Raw genomic sequence first — 23,532 nt, 5'->3', positions numbered from 1 at the left:
CAGCCAATCAGCGCGAGAATCAATCAACAAATATGGCGAATCGAAGACAATTTCATGGTGGAATAATTGGATTTGCAGCAAAGTATGGGCAACGGAGACAATATAAATCTCTTGAACACTGAAAGGCAAGGTTGTTGTGTGTTTTTTTCTGGGAACTGGTAACCGGTGCAGACCGTCTGTGTATGCGGAGAAAACCGCTGGTCATCAGCACTTTTGGGCATCTCTGCTGTATGTGTTTCCAACTTTGTGACTACAGTCTAGTCATGTTGACATGTTACTAGACAAAAGTCTAATCAGATCTATCAGAGCAAAGTGTTGACTGATGCATCAGGGTCATCATGTAACATATCCTCTGTACATCCATTACTAGGGCTATTTTCTGGGATCATGCATAGCAGGATCAGACACAATCATTCTGAAGATTCCTCTTTCCTCCCTTTTTTAGAAGGAATGTTCACAAGCCAGAACCATGCTTATCTCATGTGAGCAAGTCCACTCCTTCTTCTGCCTTTCCTCCACAGGGGTTCAGGTCATTCCACTATGCTCCCACAGACTTCACAGGCCCAAGAACTGAGGCTACGCATAAAGACTTCCAGACCTGCAGCAGCTCTAATTAAGACCAGTGAAATACACACCTAATAAAGACAGAGGCCCACTTAACATCAAAGGCTGTCCACCAATGTTCACTGTGAGATCCGGTCTTCTGAGATGTGCTTGGAGTGGTAAAACTTTGACGGTAGAACAGTTACATTTTCTGACAAGTACGTCTTAGTTAGTCATGGCCGGGTTCTTACCCGGACTGATAATCACATCATCAGTTTTTCTTTGGCTAATCAGACACAAGGTACACCACCACACTTGTCAGAGCAACTGGGGATTAGGTGCCTTGCTCAAGGGCACTTGAGCCAGGCCTGCTGGTTCAGGGAATTGAACCAGCAACCTTTTGGTCCTAAAGCTGTTTCTCTAACCATTTGGCCATGGCTTCCCAATTATGTCCTGAAGCCAAAGAATGATCATAATGGATTCTTGGGAGTTTACTTAAAGCTGATCAATTTAATTTTGGTAAGGTTATACCAAACCCTTGCTGTTACAGCTACCTTAGAAGAAACACTTTGCAATGACATGTCATCCATCCTACTGTTACATTGCTCGCAAGAACCCAGAAAGAACACATCTTTGGTACATCATATTATGAACAACATATAAGACTTTTGAATACACTGTCAGGAATAGGGGTACAGGAGGAGTCCATTTCTGTCCCTTAAGGTACAGTTCACATTAGTTCACATTTTTTCCTTGTCTTGATAACGAATTTGGCATTTCTGGATATAATGAGGTAGACCAAGCTTGAACTTTCAGTAATTCTTAACTTCTAAAGTACTTTAAAGGTCCCAATTTAGTTCACTGATATTATAGCTCGGCTATTCTTCCGTTCTGGTTATGTGGTCTCAGTTGCGAACTACCCAGGTGCTGTCAGGTAAACTATGTTCAAGATTTCTAGTTTTAATCCATGAATCTCTGAATGCACCCATACAGGTTATCTGAAATCCTACACTCTCAGAAACAAGGGTACAGGAGGAGCCCATTTCTGTCCCCCAAGGTACAGTCTACACTAATGTACCCCCTAGGGCTCATTATTGGTCTTCAGGGTAACAATGTGTACCTTTTTAGGGCCAAAAAGGTACATATATGTTCCCAATGAGTATTTAAAGGGTACAAATAAGTCATCATCAGCCTTGTTCAGTCTATGCAGACTATGGGATGCACTTAGGTCAGTTTGGGGTTAAGGGTTGCAACGACAACTGGGGCTATAAAGCCCAATACGGGATGAGCAGGTTCTCCCACAGTTGGTGCAGACAAAGCTAGGTATTAGGTCGCTTCTCTGTGTCTGGAGTTTTCTGCGCCACCTCTTTACATCGGCCAGCTGCCTGAGCTTGTTTTCTGCTGCTTCGGCACCATGGTGGAGGGCTGATCTCCAGACTTTCCTGTCATTAGCCTTAAGATCCCATGAATGAGGATCAATGTTGTAGGTCTTGTTTGACTACATCCTCAAAGCGTAGAAGTGGACAACCGGTTTTACATCTTCCAGTGGTGAGTTCCCCACAGAGAATGTCCTTGGAAACTCTACCGTCTTCCATCCTATGTACGTGTCCAAGCCAGCGTAATCTGCGATGTTTTAGGATGGTAAGCATGCTGGGAAGTTTGACCTTCTCTAGGATGTCACTGTTAGTAATTTTGTCCTTCCAAGTTAGGCCCAGAATTTGACGTAGGCAGCACATGTGGAAGGTGTTGAGCTTCTTCTCTTGGCAGGAGTAGGTGGTCCAAGACTCGCTGTCATACAGAAGTGTGCAGAGGATGCAGGCACGATATATTTGGATTTTGGTGGAAAGGAGAATAACGTGCTGTTGTCCCAAGCACGTTATTTCAAGTTAGACATCATTGTGGCAGCTTTCCCCATCCGCTTGTTGATTTCACTATCCAGGGTAAGGTTGTTAGCGATAGTAGAACCTAGATATGTAAAATGGGAAACTGCTTCAAGGGTGTAATCATCGATTATTATTTACAAATAAGCACCTTAGAGGATATTGCACCAGTGACAAACTGTCGTACCCCTAAAGTACAATAATGTACTTTGTTTTCTGAGAGTGTACACTGAAAAGAATACCGTATTTTCTGGACTATAGAGCGCACCTGTATATAAGCCGCATCTGCTCTATTTAAAAAAAAAAAAAGATATACAAGCCGCACCGGGCTATAAGCCGCAGATATCTATGTTGAAAAATTAGATATTTACTGCATGTACAGAACGATTTTGTACTGTAAATGTACATGTATGTACCTGAACAGATTCTTTCCGAACAGTGCCTTTTAACACGGCAGCAACTTTGCTGATTAAAACGGAACAGAACCAAGAGAAAATAACCGGTATTTATTTACCTTCATTTCTCCTGTGTTTGAAACCACAAGTCACTTTAATCATCTTCGCTGAAACCCATGAAGTCGTCTTGCATCATACGAACTTCTTCGTGTGGTTTCCATGATGAAGGGGCGAGGATTTGAAAATAATTACCAGTTAGTAATTTGTCGTGCGTGTTCTATCTGCTAAAGATCTGCTAATTCTTCTTTGCATTGATTTTTCGTCTATCTTATTTTTGATTCTACTTCCGGTTAGAGCGCCCCTAGCGGTGGAAGAAAAATCCACAGAATAGCCGCACCTTTGTATAAGCCGCATGGTTCAAAACCTAGGAAAAAAGTAGCGGCTTATAGTCCAGAAAATACGGTACTCCAAAAAAGGAGCTTAAGTTCCTTAATCTTCAACCATATCTTGCTTTTTATGACCCCTAACTGATGAAAAGCAAGATAAGATTGAAGATTAAGGTACCTAAGGACTTTTAAGTCAATATTTCCAGGTAACTAGTCCTCATTAAACATTGCTACACTTAATCTATAATTAAAGGTTGTTAGACCTTTTCAGCTACCATTTTGTATTTTTTAAAAAGGCAGCACACTCTACAGAATTCAAATCACACAGAAAGAAATAACATCTCCTTCAACATACTGTTGACTTTCTAACAAACTAAGATCTCTCACAACTTTAACTCCACATTAGAGACTTTGCCCTGTCCTAAATTTGCTTCAGTTAAACGTTAGACATCTGTCCTATTTTCCATGTAAGGTTAACCTAATTAACCCAAAAGACATTTTGAATCATCATCTTTACCAAAAGATCCGGTACTTCTTAGTTGACAACACTCATACTGACTTTTGGCAAAGATATTTTTAATTGTGTAATGATTGTAACACATCCTTCCTGCGTCATGCAACCAGACAGCGCTGATCTCCATTTCGATAGCCCCTGGCCTCTCGCCTATACAGCTAGGGTTAGTCCTCCGGTAACCGCAAGAGCTTGACTCCTCACTCACATCTGTATTGCAGCGTGCCTTGCCAGACAGCAGCAGGTACCATTTTTATGATGGCATGACCCAATCGTGAGTAGAACTCGCAATCTCCCAAGCGAGAAGCAGACACACTAACCTCTAGGCCAACTCACGGTCTCATCCAACTAAATGAGTACTTAATTACTCATCCCATGTAACCTAGGTCTCTGGTCTCCGATAAACCCACACCTTTTCCTTCCTGTAAAACTGCTTTCCCTCTGGGTAAATCCTACCAAAGGAAATGAGCTCTCACCCCAGTGTTAGTTGAAACCCTGAGGATTGGAAGCAGCAGCTCATTTGTACATCCTGGAGTGACCTGAGGTTCACTCAACTCTGCTATCAATTTGGACACTTGCCCAGAGCACCCGTATCTCTTGTGAGGGGGTTGCTGGGTTTGAAGTGCTATACAATGAGAACCCTGTGCACTTTTTACATGAAGGATATTTATAAAGCCATAATACTTCTGTTTAAACATCAACTACAGCAGGGTGAAAGAGCTATACGTTATACATTTATCCAGCCATCCATCCATCCATCATCTGTAGCCGCTTATCCTGTCCTACAGGGTCGCAGGCAAGCTGGAGCCTATCCCAGCTGACTATGGGTGAGAGGCGGGGTACACCCTGGACAAGTCGCCAAGTTATCGCAGGACTCTTATAGACTTATTTTGTTCAATACGTCTTCTACGTTTATGGCTGGATGTACCTGCATAATTGACAGCATGTGAGAATCAAAGGTTCCTGTCACTTTGAAAATCCCAAATTTTCAGTTATTGAGGTTACATTATTATCATTATTATATTAATCACATAAACTCCAGCTACTGGTGTGAAACGAAGATGCACAACAATATCCTTGTTCGATGCCAATCAATAGTGTCACTAAGACAGTAAAAATGGTAATGTTTAAGCTCTGGAGCCCTGCAGCATGCCTGAATGAGCGGAACACCATGCTGCCCCCACATGCGGGGGAAAAAAAAAGTTTACAAGGAGGATATATGTTGCATACAGAGGAAGTTAAGTCTGCAGGCTGCATAGTTTGTGTTTGAGAGTGTGTCTAACAGGCAGGAAGCCTCCTTACTGACACGAGCTCTGCAATCCATAACCAAATCATAAACCCTTAACCTCCTGAGTTATCACTGAGTTATTTATCTTAAAGAGTGTTATTTGGCAACTGCTACAAAATGTTCTGTAGCTACAGTGAGACTCATAGTAAACGGTATATAGTTAAGAGAGTCAGCAGTTTATGGGTGGTCTGGTTATTTATAAGGCTTTAGCGAACGTTAACGTTCGCAGCTAAAGGTTTATGCGTCATTCTCGACAGACAATATGCCACTCCTGCGATAATGAAAAACGTCTTTCCTGTAAGCTTTCTTTCTTCTAACGTTTGCACTCTTCTTATTGCTTAATTGATGCAATAACATTAGCAAAACATTCCCAAAGCAAGTTATTAGAGTCAAGTTATTGGTGTGCTTTGGTTTAATTGTTGCTCAAAATTATATCGTGTGAATGATATCACAATATATAACAAAAATTACAAATATACAGACATGATCAATAATTGCGAGGGCCATGTTAAGAAGCGAGAGGCCACAAATTAACACTGAGTAGTAGTAGTAGTAGTAGTAGTTCGGGGTCAGAGCGCTCTGTGAGAACACTTACCAGACCGTCACAGTTGTTAATAGCAACTGATGTTCTGGGCATGTCGGTGACGTCCCCAATAAAATTGCAGTCCGTCTTAAGCGACTCTCTCGTCAGAATCCTGTCTGTGTAGGTGTCGTTCTCTGTGCCATTGCCAGGCACCAAAACCTGATCGTGCCACTCTACCATGGCGCCAGGTGCCACTAGCCTTCTGTTTGGCCAGAGCCGCAGGTGAAACTCCTTGCCAAAAACAGTGACGTTGAAGAAGAGTTTCTCGTCTGCTGGCTCAGTGGCATAGGGCACATTGCGCTTGACACGCTGCTTGTGATTTGCTGAGAGGAGGTGTGACAAGAAGTGGCCGCCTGAGTCAGTGCTGATAGGTGTGACCAGGCCATACTCCTTCAGTCGGCTCTTCAGGAAGTCTGACGTGATGGCAGAGACAGAGAGAGAGAGAGAGAGAGAGCGCACATCAGGTCAGTAGTCAGACCTTCGACAGAAATCATTCATCATTGAAAGGTCTCTACTTGTTTAAGGCTCAAACATTCATGAAAATGCATACAGCCTCAATCTTAAGACAGAAAACTCTCAAACTTTTTAGGAATTACTCTAATCGGGCACTATTTCCTTCAACCCAAAAAAAAAACCCCACATACAATAACTTAGAATGCTGTCTGTAATTATAAAATTCATCGGTTCAGCGGTTTCATTTCTTTTCCATCTTTTACTTTCATTCATATTCCATCAGTATTCCATCGGACGCTCCGTTGTGGTTAACTAAATAGGCAAAGGATGTTGAACGCTCTCAAACAGTCTAATTCAAAAGTCATTTTCCACCACATTTGGCCTCCCACGTGTATAAGCAATGGCTTGAAAACAGGTAAATGTCTGAAATAGGTAAAAAGCTGTTAAAGTGCCTTGTAATTTGCCTGCGGTACCTTTAGCGATGTGGGACATAAAAGTAGATGTTATTGTCGAGTGCACTGTTTAATCTTGACAAAATTGCATGCCTTGACTCCCTACATAGTCAGGGTTCAGGCATATTTACAACAAAAAATGATGAGGTGTGCCAGAAATCCTCCATGCACAGGGGAAAATAACACTTTTTAGCAAAAATGTAACTTTCTTCATAAAAGATCCTGTACATGATTGCCATTTCTTTGCAAACACACCCAGAGTCATCTCTCCCACTCATGATGAACTCGTGTTTATACATCTGGTGTTATGCATGCAATTACACTTCAAATGTGCTCCTTTAAATGGGTTTTCTGATCCAGTCATGAGAATTATTTCAATCTGTTCTTCTTTTGTCAAAGACTTATTTTGTTTGAAAGGCTAGCTGAAAAAAAAAAAATATATATATATATATATATATATATATATATATACACACACACACACACACACACACGGTGGTGTAGTGGTGAGCACTGTCACCTCACAGCAAGAAGGTCCGGGTTCGAGCCCCGTGGCCGGCGAGGGCCTTTCTGTGCGGAGTTTGCATGTTCTCCCCGTGTCCGCGTGGGTTTCCTCCGGGTGCTCCGGTTTCCCCCACAGTCCAAAGACATGCAGGTTAGGTTAACTGGTGACTCTAAATTGACCGTAGGTGTGAATGTGAGTGTGAATGGTTGTCTGTGTCTATGTGTCAGCCCTGTGATGACCTGGCGACTTGTCCAGGGTGTACCCCGCCTTTCGCCCGTAGTCAGCTGGGATAGGCTCCAGCTTGCCTGCGACCCTGTAGAACAGGATAAAGCGGCTACAGATAATGAGATGAGATGAGATATATATACAGGGTGTCTCAAAAAAATGTACTCACACTTTAACTGTCCCTAACATGCTGCCTTTTTTGTGTTGCAGGTGTAATTAATTAATCACAGCATGGACTTCTTTTTGTGGGGATATCTCAAAAACAAAGTTTATCGCACCAAACCAAGAACAATTGATGCATTGAAATTGGAAATTGAAAGACAATGTCGCGATATTCCTAATGACCTGTTTCGTGACGTTTGCGAATCCCTTGGTGCGCGTTATCAGCGTTGTCTGGACAATAATGGTCATCAATTTGAACATTTGCGAACATGATTCTTCAATTACATTTGTCTTCTGTATTCGAAGCTATTCCATTTCACTCTATGTTCATAAATAAAGGTTTTCTCGTCATTCAAAGTGTGAGTACATTTTTTTGAGACACCCTGTATATATATATATATATATATATATATATATATATATACACACACACACACACACACACACAGTGGTGTAGTGGTTAGCACTGTCACCTCATAGCAAGAAGGACTCCTGGGTTCGAGCCCAGCGGCTGACGAGGGCCTTTCTGTGTGGAGTTTGCATGTTCTCCCCGTGTCCGTGTGGGTTTCCTCCGGGTGCTCCGGTTTCCCCCACAGTCCAAAGACATGCAGGTTAGGTTAACTGGTGACTCTAAATTGAGCGTAGGTGTGAATGTGAGTGTGAATGGTTGTCTGTGTCTATGTGTCAGCCCTGTGATGACCTGGCGACTTGTCCAGGGTGTACCCCGCCTTTCGCCCGTAGTCAGCTGGGATAGGCTCCAGCTTGCCTGCGACCCTGTAGAACAGGATAAACGGCTACAGATAATGGATAGATGGATGGCTGGATATACAGTATATAAAATATATACTGTATATATTAGTTGCAATCAGAAATATTCAACCCCCTCACCTCAAAAGACATTATAGTGATGTGGATAAAAGATGATAATATACGACAAAAAAAACTCATTAAACAACAAAAACTATTTATTGATACATATTTGAGTTATTTTGACAACATAACTTTGAAGCTCAAATGAAAATGTAAATCTTTTAACACATGTGCATGTGCACTATTATTCAACCCCCAGCTTCAGTACTTTGTGGAGCATCCTTTAGCTTTTAGAACTGCTAACAAACGTTTTCGGTAAGTGCTGACAAGCTTCTTACACCTCTCGATTGGAATCTTTGCCCATTCTTGATGTGCAAAAGCCTCTAACTTGGTAATGTTTGATGGCTTCCGTGCTGCAACTGCCTTCTTTACATCCCACCAAAGATTTTCAGTCGGATTTAAATCTGGTGACTGAGAAGGCCACTCCAGGACTTTCCAGGATCTTTTTCTCAACCAAGCTTTGGTTGAATTGGAGGTGTGCTTGGGATCATTGTCTTGCTGGAAAGTCCATTGATCACCAAGGTTTAATTTGTCAACAGAAGGCATCACGTTCCTCTTTAAAATGGCCTGGTATTTCTGGGAATTCATGATGTCAGGTACACGATCAAGATTGCCAGTTCCTGCCGCAGAAAAACAGCCCCACATCATCAATGACCCACCTCTATGCTTAAAGGGGAACAGAGGGCAATATATAGAGTAAATATAACAATAAAACACACATTAACGAACCTTATTCAAGACTTACAAAAGTTTTTTGTTCTAAGGTTGGAAAGTTATAGTGTTTTGAAAGTAGCTCGAGCAAACTATTTCCGCAGTTTGAACAGCCCGCCATGATATTAATTTTATCCAATCAGAATGCACGTTCATTTTCTCTGCGTAACACTCATGACGTATGTATGTGTCCAGTTGTGTTGGCTCACTGAGGTTGGGAATAGTACATGTGAAATACCTGTTTCTGCCTCTTGCGACGATTTCGCAAGTCCACGGGTGGCGCCTATCTCATTGCAGCAAATAAATTCTGCTGGACTCGTGAGCAACTCCACGTTACATTTTCCGCATGAGCACCACGCCGTGTGCACGCAGACGCTCTGCCCCATGCTCGCCATGCCCATGGTCAGCATCAGTCTCATCCTCGCCGTCATCCGAGCTTTCTTCTCTTATTTCATCACCGGAGTGAGAGTACCTCTCCTAGGTTCAAACTGGTACCCTTCTAAGCCATAGCCTGCTTGCAGTGTGTCTTGCGGGATCTCTTCGTATGATTCAACAGAGCTGTCGCTTTCACTTGATGCGCCCGACGCCATGATTGCACGCTTCTCTCCTAGTGCAGTGGGTAGGGCTGACGTCACGGTCTTTTAAAAATGGCGACTCTTGTGCCGTTTAGCGTACCGACTATTATATTTACAATTACCAAGATATTTCGTTGTTTTCTAGTATATAAATTTGATAGAATACTTAAGAATACGTTACTTTGTCACATCAGCAACTGTATATATTATATTTGGTACCCCTTTAACTGTAGGGATGGTATTCTTCTGGTCATAAGCCTGGCCTTTCGCACGCCAGACATACCACTGGTCCATATGTCCAAACAGTTCCAGTTTGGTTTCATCAGTCCATAGAACTGTCTCCCAAAACTCTGTAGTCTTATCCAAATTCCTCCTGGCATATTCTAGTCGACTTTTGATGTTCCTTGTGGTCAAGAGTGGAGTGCGTCTTGGAGTCCAGCCATGAAATCCTTGTTTATTCAGTGCATGTCTTGTAGTTGCCACTGAAGCACTTGTACCAGCCTTCATCATGTCATCCTGTAGGTGTCTTGCACTCACATGGGGGTTTTTCTTAGTTGTCCTGACTAAGTGGCTAAGGGCCCTTGATGAAATTTTGGGCTTTCTTCCACAGCCAGGCAGGGTTGCAGCTGTTCCATAAGTTTTAAACTTCCTTATAATGCTCCCAATGGTGTCTCTTGGAATGTTAAATTTTTTGGAAATCTTCTTATACCCAAGGCCCTTTAGGTGTGATGAAATACAGCTTCTCTCAGCTTTTGTGGAAGCTCCTTTGTCTTTCCCATGATTGCAGCTGACCTTGAATACTTTCATGGGTGGGGTTTATATATGCTTCACAGCTAAAGCAAATGAAGGATTATTATAGAGTTCCCAAAGGCTTAATTATGTTTCAACTCCACTTTAGGCCATAAAAACGGTCAGAAAGCTTTAAAAACAACAATATTATATAAGAGTTGAATAATTGTGACATGGCTATCTTAACAAAATATAGTGCTACACAGAAATACTACCTCATGCATTTTCTGTGTTGATTTTGTGTATCACTCAACTCATAAAGAAGTCATCCAAAGCAGAATCTTGCTCTTTGAAAACATTTTAATTGATAAATCCTTAAACTCTTTGGGGGGTTGAATATTTCTGATTGCAATTTTATATATATATATATATATATATATATATATATATATATATATATATATATATATATATATAAAATGTGTGTGTGTGTGTGTGTGTGTGTGTGTGTGTATATGTATGTATGTATGTATGTATGTATGTATGTCATTAAAAACAAGTCCCTGTCTCAAGTCCTGTAGAACCAGCCTCAGTCCAACACAGTCATGGATGATGTGAAAGTGGTAAATGTATCCTGTAGGGGCGCTGTTGAGGTGATTATTTGTAGATAGTTCCTGGATCAGCCTGCAAAACCAGTGCAAAATATTGCACGCTTTTCAATATATTCTATCACATATATTCTATCCACATTCACTGGATATGAGCAATTGCATGCTCTGATTGATTACTCTACTACTAGGCTATCAGCTCATATACCGTGTGTGTGTGTGTGTGTGTGTCAGTCCACCAGATTTCCATACCAGATGCTCAGATTCTGGATTTTGAGTTATACCTGGTGCATTACACTACCAAGCCTCAGTATGCAGGAAATACAAACCAAAGTGAAATTGGAATGAGGGAAGTTACTGTAAATCTGACATGAACTCATGTGCACGCAACTCAAAACAGTCCATTTTCCAGGTAGAACGCCTTCAAAATGTCCATGATGTGCATGATGTTTCAGCTCGGTCTAAAGTGTATTTTTGGACCAGAATGACATTACTTTTACTGTGGATTTCCAAAACAGCTATAGGTAATTTAATCTGATGCCTCACAGATTGGTTGGCACCATGCCAAATTGATTTTTGGCACTGTGCTAATTATGTCAGGATATTGGTCACTGATGCTCTGTTTCTAACATGGGACTAACTTTAACCTGTACAAACTCCATCCATCCATCATCCATAACTGCTTCTCCTGTACAGAGTCGCAGGCAAGCTGGAGCCTATCCCATCTGACTATGGGTGAGAGGCGGGGTACACCCTGGACAAGTCGCCAGAGCATCACAGGGCTGACACAAGCCCCTTTTCCACCAAAGCAATTCCAGGGCTGGTTCGGGGCCAGTGCTTAGTTTGGAACCGGGTTTTCTGTTTCCACTGACAAAGAACTGGCTCTGGGGCCAGAAAAACCGGTTCCAGGCTAGCACCAACTCTCTGCTGGGCCAGAGGAAAGAACCGCTTACGTCAGCGGAGGGGGCGGAGTTGTTAAGACCAACAACAATAACAAGACCATGAAAGATCGCCATTTTTAAGCGACGAGAAGCCGCAGCTGTACAAACGCGAAGTCATCCATTATTATTATTGTTATTGTTGCTGCTGCTGCTTCTTCCATGTTGTTTTTGCTTCGATATTCGCAGCAAGGTTTATGCAAACGTAGCGATGTAACTGACATATACAGTGACGTAACTGACATATACAACGACGCAACTGATGTATACAGCGACGTAACTGACGTATACAGCGATGTAATGACGTGGCTCCCCTTAGCACCACAAGCTATGGAAAAGCAAACTGGTTCTCAGCTGGCTCGCAAGTTGAACGAGTTGTGAACAAGCACCGGCCCCGAACCAGCCCTGGAACTGATTTGGTGGAAAAGGGGTAACATAGAGACAAACAACCATTCACACTCACATCTACAGTCAATTTAGAGCCACCAATTAACCTAACCTGCATATCTTTGGGGGAAACCCACACAGACACGGGGAGAATATGCAAACTCCACACAGAGAAGCCCCCATTGGTCGCTGGGCTCAAACCCAGAACCTTCTTGCTGTGAGGCGACAGTGCTAACCACTACATCACTGTGCTGCCCTGTACAAAACGTTACCAATAAAGCTAGAACTGTTGTTGATACAAGATAGTCGGTCATAAAATGTGTGTTTATTCTTTCTAACCTCTGAACATGCAGTGTTGAAAACACAGAGACCAGGACTCCGAATCAGTCAGTACATGTACAATGAATGGACGCTGTCCAGTGTTGACTCATTTCCGGTTCTGGACAGGAACTACATGGTAGTCACTTTCAAACGAGTCCCTGTCTCAAGTCCTGTGGAACCAGCCTCAGTCCAACACAGTCATGGATGATGTTAAAGTGGTAAATGTATCCCATAGGAGCGCTATTGAGGTGATTACTCATTGATAAGTTGCTGGATCAGCCAGCGAAAACGGTGCAAAATATTGCGTGCTTTTCAACGCCGTTTCTACACATTCAGTAAACAGAGTATCTGGTACAAAAACCCGGTAACGCATGTATCTTCTATCCACATACACTGGATATGAGCAATCACGTGCTCTGATTGGCTACTCTACTACTAGGCTATCCGCTCATATACCATGAGTAGAGAAAAACAAAATGGCGGCGCGTGTTGCTGAACCAACCAAGGACGAAATAAAAACTACTCGAAAACAAAACCCCAAACAATGCAAAGAAAGCAACAAAATGTGGAAGAAAAGTATTTGATGGTAAGAACATATGTTTTTACCAACGTATGCTTTTACATGGGTGGCATGGTGGTGTAGTGGTTAGCACGGTTGCCTCACAGCAAGAAGGTTCTGGGTTCAAACCCAGCGGCTGGCAGGGGCCTTTCTGTGTGCAGTTTGCATGTTGTCTGCATGGGTTTCCTCTACAGTCCAAAGACATGCGGTTAGGTTAATATGGGACGGGCTGGGGTGCCCTTGAGCCCTAACTCCCGTCTGCTCCCTGGGTGCTGTTAGTGTGGTGGCCCACTGCTCTGGGGATGTGTGTGTGTGTTCACTGCTTCAGATGGGTTAAATGCAGAGAGGAAACTTCACAAGTGTGTGATGAATAAAGTTGTGCTTTCTTTCTTTTGTTATTTTTCAATCATTATAAGTATAGCATTTTTCACAAATTGCTACTGTCATTTTGCCAGTTTGTTTACATTCTAAACGGAAATGATTTTGTTGGATGTTTTGTAGAAAGTTTTTATTTAATGAATTTGCAAAAAATAAGAATAAAAATGCTCTGTTTCTCAAAATCCAGTGAATGTGGATAGAATAAAACAGTTATTCCATTCAATATCGTTGTACATGGCTTATAGCCAGCTCAGTGCTATGTGCCTCAATGGCTATCAGCTCATGTACGACTTGATTTCGTGGAATAACTGTTATATATGAGTGATTCCACGCTTATGGGTACTGAAATGGGGACATGAACTTATTCACCTAAAACCATTTCATTTTTTTACCATCAGGTCACAAAACATGTAATCTTTAATGAATGATATGTTAAAAGATAACTTTAATTTTCTGAGATGTAATAAAAACATATTTATATGCCAAAGTCAAGCCTATGAGTTCCAAAATGATGTCTGTTACATTACTTCTGTTACGATTGTCCATCTCGCGTCTGTTACAAATTAATTACAATCTAGCTATATACCATGTTAATCTTATTGAAAGAATGTGTATGTTTATTCTACTACACATGTTTATTAATTATATTTGCTAAAACATCACCTTCCTATGTTTCAAAAAGTAATTCTACATTGTTAAAATTGAGAATATATATGTCCACAACACTTCTGTTACGTTCTGACTTTGGCATATAAATATGTTTTTATTACATCTCAGAAAATTAAAGTTATCTTTTAACATATCATTCATTAAAGATTACATGTTTTGTGACCTGATGGTAAAAAAAAAGAAATGGTTTTAGGTGAATTTTTAAAAATAAGTTCATGTCCCCATTTCAGTACCCATAAGCGTGGAATCACTCATATATATATATAAAATATATTAGTCTCCTAAATGTGTTAGTTTCCCCTATGTACCAGTATAGAGACTTTGGGGACACCATGTAAAGCTAGTTTGTTTACAGTTTTCAAGACATTTGTAAAATTCTGAGTAAAACAACCTGTAGAGGGACATCCTACAGACAAGTGGCAAATGAAATGAAAACCCAACCTAAACTGGGTAAGATAGATGTTGGGCCACCATGAGCCACCAGAATAGCTTCAATACACCCTGGTATAAATTTTGCAAATCTCTGAACCTATACTCGATAGATAAACACCATCCTTCTATGGCCTAAACGTTAGAGAAGCAGCTTTGGGACCAAAAGGTCACTGGTTCGATTCCCTGGACCAGCAGGAATGGCTGAAGTGCCCTTGAGCAAGCCCCCAACTGCTCCACAGGCTGCTCTGGGTATGTTGTAAGTCGCTCTGGATAAAAGTGTCTGCTAAACGCATGTAATGTAATGTAAAAGATATTCCCTGAATTGATGGTGATGTAGAGCAGACATGAGGCAAAATATCATTGTTTTAAATATTGTGATACAAAACATTGGTGAGACAAATCTGCTGCTTATAACATATATGGTAATATTTCCGTTTAATATTCATTATCAGCTCTACCTGTATTTTCACACTAGGCAGCAGCAGCAGAGGTAGTAATACACAGAGCACAAAGTTTGCAACTGGGAATCTAACCGTCTCAAAGCCTGCTTACTTAATAGTCCAGTTAAGCTAATCAGAAGGAAGCGTTATGGGACACGTGTCAAACAAAAGGCCAGTGGGACAAGTCTAACCTGGATCCTTCCTGCCTCGTACTGCATATTACAGTAGATGAGTCTACTGTCATTAGAAAATGTATTAAAATGTAATATTTTATTTGTGTCAGCATCATCTTGTATCAATATGCTCTCGTGCAGCCTGTATTGGGATATATCTCATATCAGGGCCTCAGTGTATCGTCTCATGCCGAGTATAGAGCACTGTCCAACACATCACTCCTGAAATCTTCCAGTGTTCAACTGGACTGAGATCTAGAGACTTTGAAGGCCATAGCATATGATTTCCGTCATTTACGTACTAATCATGCCTGCTCTTTAAGCCCTCGTACCCTGTGGATACGGAGGGGTCATCCTGGAAAAGACCACTCCCATCAGGACAGAAATGTTTCATCATAGGATAAAGGCAATCAGACAAATCTCCAACTGATTTGCAGTGACTTTTCTCTTCAAAGGAACGGGTGGACCAGAAAGGCATCAGGAAAACGTCTCCAGAGCCACCTTTTTTCTTTGAATGTCACTCATCCTGTCAAATACTGTCGATATCTGTGATATATCTCACTAAGAATATACATGAGTCCTGCTCTAACTGAATAAATATACACCTGTAAGGTGGTCAAAGTGGACAGTGGCATCTTATCGAGAAAAAAAATCTCCAGCATAAATAAGCTGTTCTCTTCTCCTGAAGAACATTTTCTTTCCATGCAGTATTGTTTAAAATGTCATAAAAATGAATAAAGCATTTGTGCCCTTTAAAGTCTATAAAATGTTTCGGAGTGAGTTTGGAGTAAGTCTTTGGCAATGTTGTGGCAATACTGTAACAGCCCTGCCAATAAAGCTCGCTGAACTGAACTGTATCTCTCTCTGGGCTGGAGATTGAGTAAGGTGCGCAATCATATCCAACTTTCCAAAATAAACATAAAGAAGTCCCATAAAAGAAAACTCGATCAGTTATCAGTTATTCATTTGCCAATTATGTAATAAATGTGTATGTATATATATATATATATATATATATATATATATATATATATAAAAATTTTTTTTTACACAGCTACAAAGCTATGGAATCAATTTTGTGCCGAAATGTTCATACAATACTTTTGAAATATCAAACAAAGACGACAAATCAAAATACAAAAAAACAAAAAAAAGTCAAATTTTTTAGACTGGCAAACAAATTATTCGTGTAATCGTGCAAAATATCAGTCTATTACTCTTCAGAAACCTTTTATTTTTGTTCCGCGTCTTTCTCAGTTTTGTTTGACGTCATTTATTTTGGTTGCGATTCCAGCTTTCTCGCTTGCGCTCCCTGACTTTTTGCTTGCAGTTTTGGCACAAACTTCACGTGTGGGTGGGCTGTCCAGGAATGCATTCCCATTGGGTAACTTGTGTTTGACTGACAGCTACGCTCAGCCATTCCTTACTCGGATTCTGGCGGACTGTTTGACGAGTGACCGATCCATTGACGGTAAACAAGGATCGAGTGGACTTCAGTGGCGACTATGATACTGAATTAAATTCAGTAGTCGCCACTGAAGTCCACTCGATCCTTGTTTACCGTCAATGGATCGGTCACTCGTCAAACAGTCCGCCAGAATCCGAGTAAGGAATGGCTGAGCGTAGCTGTCAGTCAAACACAAGTTAGCCAATGGGAATGCATTCCTGGACAGCCCACCCACACGTGAAGTTTGTGCCAAAACTGCAAGCAAAAAGTCAGGGAGCGCAAGCGAGAAAGCTGCAATCGCAACCAAAATAAATGACGTCAAACAAAACTGAGAAAGACGCGGAACAAAAATAAAAGGTTTCTGAAGAGTAATAGACTGATATTTTGCACGATTACACGAATAATTTGTTTGCCAGTCTAAAAAATTTGACTTTTTTTTTGTTTTTTTGTATTTTGATTTGTCGTCTTTGTTTGATATTTCAAAAGTATTGTATGAACATTTTGGCACAAAATTGATTCCATACAAAGCAGTCTTGTGTTAACTCTTTGGGAACAGGATAGTTACGGTATACGTCTGGTGTTTGTTTTTCTTCGATTATGTTATAAAAAGATACCTACTCCCGAACTTCATTTCAAATATAATAAACAGGCTCGGGAGTAGTCCATATACATCTAATATTACAGTGAAAATTTGTTAAAGTCCTCTCCACAAACAGTTAGAACTGCTATTAGTTCATGTCTTTGTGTTATCTTGATAACAAATTTGGTGTTTCTGGATATATCAAGCTTGAACTTTTAATAATTCTTCACTTCTAAAGTTCTTTAAATGTCCCAATTTAGTCCACTAATATTATATTTCAGCTGTTCTGGTTATTTGATCTCAGTTGTGAACTACCCAGGTGCTGTCAGGTAAACTATGTTCAAGATTTCTAGTTTTAATCCCTGAATGCACCCATACAGGTTATCTGCAATCCTACATTCTCAGAAACAGGGGTACAGTAGGAGTCCGTTTCTGTCCCCCAAGGTACTATCTACCGTACACTAATGTACCCCCTAGGGCTCATTATTGGACCTCAAGGTAACTATGTGTGCATTTTTAGGGCCAAAAAGGAACATATGTGTTCCCAAGCCATATATAAAAGGTACAAATACGTACTTTAGAGGGTCCTGCCCCGTTGACAAACCATTGTGCCCCTAAAGGTACAATAATGTACTTTCTTTTCCGAGAGTGTAGTTTACTCTATTATGTTTTGTTTTCCATCGGAAGTACACTGAACCTTAAATTCACCCTTAGATAAATAAAATAAACTAAGAAACAGACTGATAGGAAGCATACGATTAACTTTTCCTAAAATAACTTAATAATGACACATTCAGTGTCATATATGAGTATATTCCAGTTAGAAAATATAGTCCTTTCACAAACTTTCTCACTTTTTGGCCCACTGTGGCCTTCCCACTTGGCATGAAATAAGCGCCACTTTTTCCTCAAGTGTTACCTGAGAGTGATTAACATTTACTCCTTAAACTCCAGCGACTCCTCTAAAACAGCGTCGCTGTTCTCACAGTTACTCAAAAGCCAAATTTTTTTTAAAATCCGGCAGTGAAGTTTTCTAAAATATAACATGTAGGATCAAAACACTGTGCCTTACCTTCTTTATTAATTTCGCCAGCCTGAAACAAAGAAGAAAAAGAGTTTTTAGAGCGATTAAAATGCACACAGATCCCCGGTCTACATCTTGAGTAACGTTATAAAAGTGTATCTCTGAGTATAGAGTGTATAAACTGCGCCTTTTCACTTTTCTTTTTATAACAACATACTATTTATCTTGTTATAGGTCATGACAAATTACTGTTATAACATAAAATGTTTTGCAGTATAACGTGACAAGTCATTTTGCTATAATGTGAATAACAAGATCGTTTATATTGATGGGTTATGAGATGAAACACGTGTTTGAATGAGGAAACAGTGCGGAGAACCGATAAACTGAGGAACAGTTTACACGATTTACACGATTTGGTTAAGTCGCACTTTACACCTGGGTTAAGACGTGGCGAGATTCTGCTGTTAGTAAGTACGGTGTATGATACTGTAATATGTACTGTGTGTAAGATCAAGTTTATATTGTTATAACAGGAAAAATTTCTTGCTATGACACAAGTTTGTGAGAAAATATCTTGTTTGAACGTGAAAAAAAACGTATTGCAAAAAAAAAAAGGTTTATGTCATAACATGATACTGATCCTTTTTTCCATAATGTACTTTCAAACACTTCACGACAAACTAATTATGGTCTATTTATGTCCCTAAAATCAAAATTTTCACATTTTAAACTTATCCATGTTTATAGGTGAAAGGTATATATTAAAACCCTGGTGTGTAACACATTCATTCACACAAGAAACTCTATCTCATCTACTTGCACATCACACTACAATCATTTGCATTACTGTTGTATCTGCTGCTATTGCTCATTTGCACTACTGTTCATACACACACACACACACACACACACACACACACAATATATATACAGTGTATACATCTCATACACACTTCATAAGCTACTCTTCTAAGCACCTTCTCCGTTACAGATATTGTACTGTATTTGCACTACTGCTATTTTGTCCATTGTTTGATTTTAGAGTGTATTTTTGCCTATATATATTTTTTTTCCTTAATATCAATATTTTTTATCTGATTTTACAAGTAAGGTGAGAGAGAAACGGCATTTCGACTCTCCTATACAGTATGTCCTGGATATAGTGAATTAATAATTTAAAAAAGCAAAACAAAACTTTGAATCTTTGAAAAAGGCGTACGCACACACACACACACACACACACACACACACACACACACACAGTGGACCATTGAGAATAAGTCCACAGTGATGAGGAAATGTAGACTACACTGCAAAAAATGATCTCTTGTTGAGAGATCTTTAATATGGGTGAATTTATCTATTATTTCTGATTAGACGTTTACTAGCGCTCAAATATAAGATTATTTAGCTTACTTTGAGATGCTTTTACTAATTTCAAGCCTTAAAGTTCCTTATTCTACTGGCAGATAATTTTGCTCATTTTAAGCATTCAATTCGAGAAAGAAGCAAAATTATCTGCCAACAGAATAAGAAAATTTAAGGCTTGAAATTAGTAAAAGCGTCTCAAAGTAAGCTAAATAATCCTATATTTGAGTTCTAGTAAACTTCTAATAAGGAAATAATAGATAAATTCACCCATATTAAAGATATTTTCCCTCAACAAGAGATCTTTTTTTTTTTTTTTGCAGTGTACAGTTCAGGACTATTTTCCTGACAGTTTATACATAACATTTCATATAAAACCTGACATGTAGGATATTAAAACGAAACTCGCACCTAATCTATCGGACCCTTGTCCAGAACAGGACACTTCAGCCTGTTAAACAGCTTTGACTATTCACTCATCTAAATGATTACATTTTCCTTCACCCTATCATACCGGTGATACTGTTTCACCTGAAATATCGCGATATTACCGTGAAGTCCGACGAGCTACACGCTAACCTGCTGTCAAATCAAAGCTTCTGCATTTTCTATCTTTCAGTCCCAGAAAACTAGAAGTTTGACTTACCAAAGTGGCTGAGGTCAAAGCCACTATAACCAGTAACCTGAGTGACAGCGCGTCCATCACGAGTCTGCTGGGGTTTGGGGGTTTTTTTTTCTTCTCCTTCAACTTTAAGTCTGAAGAAAAAAACTAAAGTTCAAGTCTTCAAAAAAAAAAAAAAAAACCCAGAAATGAAGAAAGAAATCCACCTACAAACTACAACCTGGCCACAAAATTAATTCTTTAACGCACAAACCAGCAGAACAAGCAGGGATGGCTGCGTCAGTCGAAAGTTTGTATCACTCGAGTGAATGTTTTGTTAGTTTGTTGTTGTTTTGTTACTTTTTCAGAGCGACTTAAAGCTGTGCAGTCCGAGCCTGTGCTGGCTGGACGGACATCCGCGTGCGCGTGAGTGCGTGTGCCCGTGCGTAAGCGCGCGTGTGTTGTATATGTATATGTGTGCGCGCGCGTGTGTGAGTGAGTGAGAGAGAGAGAGAGAGAGAGAGAGAGAGCTGGCTAATAAACTCCAGAACTCCAGGGTTGTGACGTCACTTGCTGTCCATTAGGAGAGAAGCGCGCGAGGAGGAGGAGGAGGAGGGGGATTATGGAAAGAAAACACATGGTAGTACTTTTGCCAAAGTGAACTGTGAAGCCTCCCAGTTTGTCGTCTTCCTCTGTTCGAAAGCTGAAGAGCTGGCAATGCTAAAGTAAAGCAGTCACGGCTGTATCATAAACTAAATTGTATTTAGCTTTATGAGCAAGAAAAAAAAAATCCTTTCATACAGACATCAGTTGCCCCCTAAAAATGAAAAGTTCCTCCGATCATGATGCATTTTTGTTTATATGTTCCTTTTGGTAAGAAAACACACTGGGTGAAATCTCATTCTCATCTCATTATCTGTAGCCGCTTTATCCTGTTCTACAGGCAAGCTGGAGCCTATCCCAGCTGACTACGGGCGAAAGGCGGGGTACACCCTGGACAAGTCGCCAGGTCATCACAGGGCTGACACATAGACACAGACAACCATTCACACTCACATTCACACCTACGGTCAATTTAGAGTCACCAGTTAACCTAACCTGCATGTCTTTGGACTGTGGGGAAAACCGGAGCACCCGGAGGAAACCCACGCGGACAACATGCAAACTCCACACAGAAAGGCCCTCACCGGCCACGGGGCTCGAACCCGGACCTTCTTATTGTGAGGCAACAGCGCCAACCACTACACCACCATGCCGCCCTACTGGGTGAAATATTTTGACAAAATTCAAAAGTTTAATGGTGGCACCAGGAGCTCAAAGTTATGGAAAAAGCTGCTATTTTATGACAATTTCGATCACTTTTCATGAAACATTATGACACCTTATAGAGTATACCAAATATCTTCGATACACATTTTTAGTACATATTCTAAATATATTCTCAAGCACAGTTTGAGTTTTAGCTGTTCATTGAATCATTGTTCAACTACTTTTAAACAATACAAATGTATTATGAATCACATTAATGCTTCTCAATCCCTTGTTCGAAAGCTGAAGAGCTGGCAATGCTAAAGTAAAGCAGTCACGGTTGTATCATAAACTAAATTGTATTTAGCTTCATGAGCAAGAAAAAAAATCCTTTCATACAGACATCAGTTGCCCCCTAAAAATGAAAAGTTCCTCCGATCATGATGCATTTTTGTTTTTATGTTCCTTTTGGTAAGAAAACACACTGGGTGAAATCTCATTCTCATCTCATTATCTGTAGCCGCTTTATCCTGTTCTACAGGCAAGCTGGAGCCTATCCCAGCTGACTACGGGCGAAAGGCGGGGTACACCCTGGACAAGTCGCCAGGTCATCACAGGGCTGACACATAGACACAGACAACCATTCACACTCACATTCACACCTACGGTCAATTTAGAGTCACCAGTTAACCTAACCTGCATGTCTTTGGACTGTGGGGAAAACCGGAGCACCCGGAGGAAACCCACGCGGACAACATGCAAACTCCACACAGAAAGGCCCTCACCGGCCACGGGGCTCAAACCCGGACCTTCTTATTGTGAGGCAACAGCGCCAACCACTACACCACCATGCCGCCCTACTGGGTGAAATATTTTGACAAAATTCAAAAGTTTAATGGTGGCACCAGGAGCTCAAAGTTATGGAAAAAGCTGCTATTTTATGACAATTTCGATCACTTTTCATGAAACATTATGACACCTTATAGAGTATACCAAATATCTTCGATACACATTTTTAGTACATATTCTAAATATATTATCAAGCACAGTTTGAGTTTTAGCTGTTCATTGAATCATTGTTCAACTACTTTTAAACAATACAAATGTATTATGAATCACATTAATGCTTCTCAATCCCTTGTTCGAAAGCTGAAGAGCTGGCAATGCTAAAGTAAAGCAGTCACGGTTGTATCATAAACTAAATTGTATTTAGCTTTATGAGCAAGAAAAAAAATCCTTTCATACAGACATCAGTTGCCCCCTAAAAATGAAAAGTTCCTCCGATCATGATGCATTTTTGTTTATATGTTCCTTTTGGTAAGAAAACACACTGGGTGAAATCTCATTCTCATCTCATTATCTGTAGCCGCTTTATCCTGTTCTACAGGCAAGCTGGAGCCTATCCCAGCTGACTACGGGCGAAAGGCGGGGTACACCCTGGACAAGTCGCCAGGTCATCACAGGGCTGACACATAGACACAGACAACCATTCACACTCACATTCACACCTACGGTCAATTTAGAGTCACCAGTTAACCTAACCTGCATGTCTTTGGACTGTGGGGAAAACCGGAGCACCCGGAGGAAACCCACGCGGACAACATGCAAACTCCACACAGAAAGGCCCTCACCGGCCACGGGGCTCAAACCCGGACCTTCTTATTGTGAGGCAACAGCGCCAACCACTACACCACCATGCCGCCCTACTGGGTGAAATATTTTGACAAAATTCAAAAGTTTAATGGTGGCACCAGGAGCTCAAAGTTATGGAAAAAGCTGCTATTTTATGACAATTTCGATCACTTTTCATGAAACATTATGACACCTTATAGAGTATACCAAATATCTTCGATACACATTTTTAGTACATATTCTAAATATATTCTCAAGCACAGTTTGAGTTTTAGCTGTTCATTGAATCATTGTTCAACTACTTTTAAACAATACAAATGTATTATGAATCACATTAATGCTTCTCAATCCCTTGTTCGAAAGCTGAAGAGCTGGCAATGCTAAAGTAAAGCAGTCACGGTTGTATCATAAACTAAATTGTATTTAGCTTCATGAGCAAGAAAAAAAATCCTTTCA

General features: G+C 40.5%; 1 protein-coding gene across 2 annotated transcripts in view; it reads right to left on the bottom strand.

The window, feature by feature from the left end:
- adamts3 (ADAM metallopeptidase with thrombospondin type 1 motif, 3) overlaps window positions 1–20,625 on the bottom strand; it is a 221,884-nt gene extending 201,259 nt beyond the window's left edge. Inside the window, exons 1-4 of one of the 2 annotated variants that reach the window (XM_060907219.1) lie at window positions 20,428–20,625; window positions 20,242–20,351; window positions 18,273–18,294; window positions 5,599–5,999 (exon numbers count right to left, since the gene is read on the bottom strand). In XM_060907219.1, the coding sequence (XP_060763202.1) occupies window positions 5,599–5,999; window positions 18,273–18,294; window positions 20,242–20,298 (480 nt within the window). In that variant the 5' untranslated portion in view covers window positions 20,299–20,351; window positions 20,428–20,625. Of the gene's footprint in view, window positions 1–5,598; window positions 6,000–18,272; window positions 18,295–20,241 lie in introns of both variants that reach the window. The other variant, XM_060907220.1, reaches the window with a different exon arrangement.
- Between the last annotated feature and the right edge of the window lie 2,907 nt (window positions 20,626–23,532).

Source organism: Neoarius graeffei, chromosome 24 (genome assembly GCF_027579695.1).
Source record: "Neoarius graeffei isolate fNeoGra1 chromosome 24, fNeoGra1.pri, whole genome shotgun sequence".
NCBI classification, from domain to species: Eukaryota; Metazoa; Chordata; class Actinopteri; order Siluriformes; family Ariidae; genus Neoarius; species Neoarius graeffei.
This window is presented reverse-complemented; position numbering and strand designations above follow the sequence as displayed.